Source organism: Dreissena polymorpha, chromosome 3 (genome assembly GCF_020536995.1).
Source record: "Dreissena polymorpha isolate Duluth1 chromosome 3, UMN_Dpol_1.0, whole genome shotgun sequence".
In the NCBI taxonomy this organism is placed as follows: domain Eukaryota; kingdom Metazoa; phylum Mollusca; class Bivalvia; order Myida; family Dreissenidae; genus Dreissena; species Dreissena polymorpha.
Window position 1 is genome coordinate 87423874 of NC_068357.1, and position 5210 is coordinate 87429083.

At 37.4% G+C, this 5210-nt stretch overlaps 1 protein-coding gene across 1 annotated transcript; it reads left to right on the forward strand.

Annotated features, from left to right (window-relative positions):
• Positions 1-798: 798 nt before the first annotated feature.
• LOC127875143 (uncharacterized) lies at positions 799-4439 on the forward strand. Its single transcript, XM_052419980.1, has 3 exons — positions 799-1292; positions 2456-3447; positions 3905-4439. Exons 1-3 carry the CDS (start codon positions 967-969, stop codon positions 4252-4254), a joined length of 1668 nt encoding a protein of 555 aa, XP_052275940.1. The 5' UTR covers positions 799-966; the 3' UTR covers positions 4255-4439.
• The last annotated feature ends 771 nt before the right edge of the window (positions 4440-5210 follow it).

Consider the following 5210-nt stretch of genomic DNA (forward strand, 5'->3'; position numbering starts at 1 on the left):
AATTAAATAGATATTTCGTCTGATTTTTGATCAGGTAAGGCTTCATAATGGGCAACCGATCGATGTGGATTTTCGAAATGTGGTATATACCATAAGCATAGGTGCGTAAACGCACCTATGCTAAAAACTATAAGCTCAATAACAGTTGTGTCAATTCTGGATGAGAGTTAATGGTTGACCCTGCTCTTTGTTTATTATACGGTTATTGCCTCATATTATCAAGTCGCTGGCATTCCTTTCCGAAAGAGCCTGAAAGTGATAGACAGTTCGGCTTGCGTTCATGTTGAAACAGACTGATCGTGGACCAAATAATAGTTTATAGGTTGGTCACGAAGTCGTACATTAATGCCACGGCTTCATATTTGTATATGGGTATCTTGTGCGTTTTATTATGAGCAAGATTTTGGGGGAACACACGATTTTTATACATATGAGCCTCGCTCTATGAAAAAGGGGTTGAATGAATCTGCATAAAATGTAGTCCCAGATTAGCATGTGCAGTCCGCACAGGCTAATAATGGACGACACTTTCCCCTTTTACTTTTCGTTTAAAGAAAGTTTCTTCCTGCCAAAAATCCAGTTAAGGCGTCCGCACAGGCTAATCAGGGACGATACTTTACGCACATGCATTTAACTCCCTTTTCACAGAGCGAGGCTCGTATACATTTTGCAAAGTCGTAACATTACAATGGTTATTCGCTTATACGACTTGTGTTATTAGCTTAAACGGGATTGCCATGTGCGACTTGTCATCCAGAAACAATATTTACATTTCGGTTGGATGGCGTACATAATCTCTTATCAGTTATTAGTGATTTAATATATCAAAGCTCATTTATCGCTTTTGTTTCAGTCAGATGTATCTGCGTTGTTGAGACAGTTGATAGTGGCGAGAGGTTTGTTGTATGATCGCATAGGGGATACCCTGACCCTTGTATTTTTGCAGGTTTGTTACCTGCATACAAAATGGCTTCCATTTTGGAATCTTCGCTTGCAGCAAAAGGATCAGATACGATATGCGACTATACATGCTCGGCTTGCCAGTCGCTCGAGGCTCAGTTTCATTGCAAGGAATGTTGCAAGGTTTTTTGCGACGGCTGTGTCAAACTGCACAAACAACTTTACAAGACTCATCCTGTGTTTGGCAGAGGACAAATGAATAAATGGCCGCTTGCCAAGTCAACGATAGACAGTCTGGAACAGTGTGGAAAGCATATCGACGAGAAAATAAAACTGTTCTGTGATGACCATAGTCAACTTTGTTGTCACATGTGCGTGGCACGTCAGCACAGGTAAGTTTAAAATATATTTGTTGTTGTGATGGTATGTTCGAACAATTCTGGGTTTTAACCAAACGAAACAACGCGAGAAATGAATTTTAAGAAGTGGGTGTTCTTCTTGAATATATTTTGATATACAATGTATTTCAAAAGTGAAGTTTTTATTAGCCGTTCAAAATTTCTGTACATATGATTTAGTGCACATTATGGTTTAAAATCTCTGCCGCATGTGTTTACTTAAACCGTCAAAATTTAGTCAAGAGGTTTACATTTATTTAAAGTATCGGATTACAACGTTTGGAGTGCACTTCATACATGCTTAAAGGGGCCTTTTCACGTTTTGGTAAATTGACAAAATTGAAAAAAGTTGTTTCAGATTCGCAAATTTTCGTTTTAGTTATGATATTTGTGAGGAAACAGTAATACTGAACATTTACCATGTTCTAATATAGCCATTATATGCATCTTTTAACGATTTTAAAACCTGAAAATTATAAAGCGTTGCAACGCGAAACGATTTAAAAAATTGAGTGTTGATATCAATATTTTCATTTCTCGATTACTGTCGGCTGTAGTTGGTAGAGCACAGGACTACAAATATGATAATCGAGGGTTCGATTCTCGGCACGGCTACATGACTTGTATGGTGATTGGTCATGCAATCCTTTCTATTTCTTTCTCTACCTCTGATTTACCCATTTATGCCTAGTGGACTCTACTTTCCTTCAAAATTGGATCAATTTATTTCCAAAAGTAGGGATGTCTAGTATATTTATTTTTATATTTAGAATATTTCTTACAGAAATTCCGTTAAGCAAACAGCGCAGACCCTGATGAGACGCCGCATCATGCGGCGTCTCATCTGGGTCTACGCTGTTTGCCAAGGCCTTTTTTCTAGACACTAGGCATAAATGGGTTAAGGTATGCTATTGTCAGTAACTTGAATGTGCACTTAATCCAACCAATCAATCAAACATTAACGCTTCAATGGTATACATTTTTAAAGATTATTAATTCCATGTGAAAGACGTGATGTTATTTATATAAAATGTTCGTGTTTTAAATGAACTTTGCTTAGCGAGGGCGACTTGCGCTTTATTCTAGAGCATAATATAAGCGAAGAACAAATGTACGTACACAGTGGTTACAATATACATGCATATATTGCATTGTAGATCATGCAGTAAAGTCAGACTTATTGAAGAGATAAACAAATATTCAACGGCAGACGCCCATGAGCTCTCATCAAACATTCAGAAAATACAAGAAGAGTTGATAAAACTGAAAGAAAAAGCAGAAGGCAATCTTCTGTCGCTTAAAATGACGTACAAGCGAATTAGGGAAGAGATCGACACAGTGCGGCAGAAAATCAATAATGAATTAGATCGGCTAGAGAAAGCAACAATGCAACAATTGGACAAATTAATTTCTAGCTGTACTATAAATATGTCAAAAGAAAGAGATACGTGTAACAGCATTCAAGAAAGTATGCAATATCTCAGTAAAATGGCAAATGAAGTTTGCAACAAGAGCAGTAAACTTCTTTTTATAGCTTTAGAAAAAGGTCAACAGCAGATAAAGGACTCTGAATTATTTCTAAAAGAGTCGAAAGTCACACATGAATATGGTATGAAATTTGCGCCCAGTAAAGAGATTGAAAAGTATTTATTCAAATTGGCAGATCTTGGGAGAGTTGGCCAGCTTAATAATCTTATTTCGTTGCAGACAAAGTCAGATTATTGCATTAAAATGTTTCCTGATGGATCTACATGCCGTATTTATTCAATCTGTGAGCTTCCTACTGGCGAGACGGTTGTACTAAACTATGGAAATAATAAGGTGACACTGCTAGATAAGAAATACCAGTTATTGAGCAATTGCGAAGTGTTATCCTTTTCATATGACATGTGTCTGATATCTTCAAGTGAGGTGGTTGTTACAACGAACGAGAAATGCAATGATAACGGTCTACACGGTCTACAGACGATATCTGTCAGGAATGACAGGCTGCAGAAGGGATGGAAGCTTCAACTGTCACATAGGTGTGTTGGCATTGCCCACCATGAGGGTGATCTATATGTAACTTCCGGGAAAGCTCTGTATCGTTACACTCTGACTGGAACACTTGTAAAGAAACTGTACGAGGACACAACGCGGCAAGATACAGGTAGTGAACACATAATTTTTTTGTTATAGTTATAACGATGCACACCTATTAAGAAATACATAGTGCTAATCACTCTCATGATTGACGATTTCAATGTGGCTTACTTATGTTTTATAATTTGTCTATTAAAGAATTGTACATGTATACCAACCTTTGTACTCACATGAAACAGCGATACAATAAATCTATGGAAAAACAATGGTTCGAAATATACGGGTTTCTTTTCAGATTTTAAATAATCTTCATGCTAGTTATGTACACATCTGTACTTGATTAAGCACGGTCTGCCAAGGCGCTTAAAGTGCTATTTAAAGTATAACCATACAAAATAATCTCCTTAGATTCTTTTGTCTTATGTAATTTTAGTGACTAAAATAATAAAATTTGATTATTAACTTGTTTCCGAATAACCTTAAATTGCATATAAATATTGTCGTATAATGCTTTATGTCTGCAGTGTACAAATGTGCTGTAAACCTCATGGATGACAAGATCTACGTCACCAACATGGGCAAACACACACTCCTCACACTGACTATAAATGGAACAGTTATCTCCACCTTTTCTGATATTGACCTACAGGACCCACGGGGTGTTCATGTGACACCTAGTGGACAAGTGCTCGTTTGTGGCTATGCATCCAACACGATTATACAGGTAGACAGCGAGGGAAAGAAGAAACTGGCCACACTGGCTTCACAGACGGATGGGGTAAAATGTCCACGTTCAGTCTTCTACAGCTTCAGCACTGATTCAGTGCTCGTGGGTGTTGACAACAATGACATCATTATTTTTAAAGTTACATAAGCTGCGATAAAAAAATCACGAAATAGAACGATAGAAAGGATCATCTTAGGATTGATACTATACTTATGTTAACGTGGTGATATGCAATTCAGCACAACATGTAGCACGTTTACAACGTTTTATTTCGTGATATGCTTAAAATAACAAATAAACGACTTGTGTAAACAAATAAATTGTCAAATTAATTTTTATAAAGTTATTTTTTCATGGATGTAATGCAAAAAATATTGGTTAACACATTAATATCATTTTTCATGCACGAACGAACTTAAATGGAGAATTTCAAATAGACATTTTAGTCTACTTACAAATGGGTCTTACTTATGTACTTTTGGTACTTACGAATGAGACCGTCTTTTCCTGTTTCGTTTCGTTTCTACTTTTACTATTCAAAGGGCGACGGTCGTGTTCAAAGGGCGAGATATCGCATATAAAAGGGCGACTGTCGCACAAGGACGATATTTCGTGTTAAATGTATCGTGCGTCGCCGCGACTGTCGCGCAAAATATCGTGCGTCGCCGCGACTGTCGCGCAAAATATCGTGCGTCGCCGCGACTGTCGCGCAAAATATCGTGCGTCGCCGCGACTGTCGCGCAAAATATCGTGTATCGTGTGTCGCCCTTGATGAAAGAATGGCGAGATTATATATGATACTATCCGAATTCCGTACTTTAGATGTATTTTCTTCATGTGCTGCTAATGCAATGTCTTTGAATATTATTTAGTTAAGTAGGACTGAAAATACAGCTGCTGATAGTCTTAGTAGGTGTCGATCATGTCAATTTACATGTTTTGCTAAAGAATAATTAAATTTTACAGTATAATAATAGCTGCTTATTTGTAGATTTCTCTAAAACTAGAGGTTTCGGGATGTTATGAAGGCACCTAGACACAGGTCTTGAGCAATGGGTCCTCATACGTCCCCCTGCCATTAAAAGAAAAGAGAAAGAAACGAA

Excerpts from the sequence above, each read along its gene's own strand:
- LOC127875143 (XM_052419980.1), top strand. The coding sequence starts at position 967 with ATGGCTTCCATTTTGGAATCTTCGCTTGCAGCAAAAGGATCAGATACG. Across the intron at positions 1,293-2,455 it reads TGCGTGGCACGTCAGCACAG|ATCATGCAGTAAAGTCAGAC; the intron begins GTAAGTTTAAAA and ends ATTGCATTGTAG. Across the intron at positions 3,448-3,904 it reads CACAACGCGGCAAGATACAG|TGTACAAATGTGCTGTAAAC; the intron begins GTAGTGAACACA and ends TTATGTCTGCAG.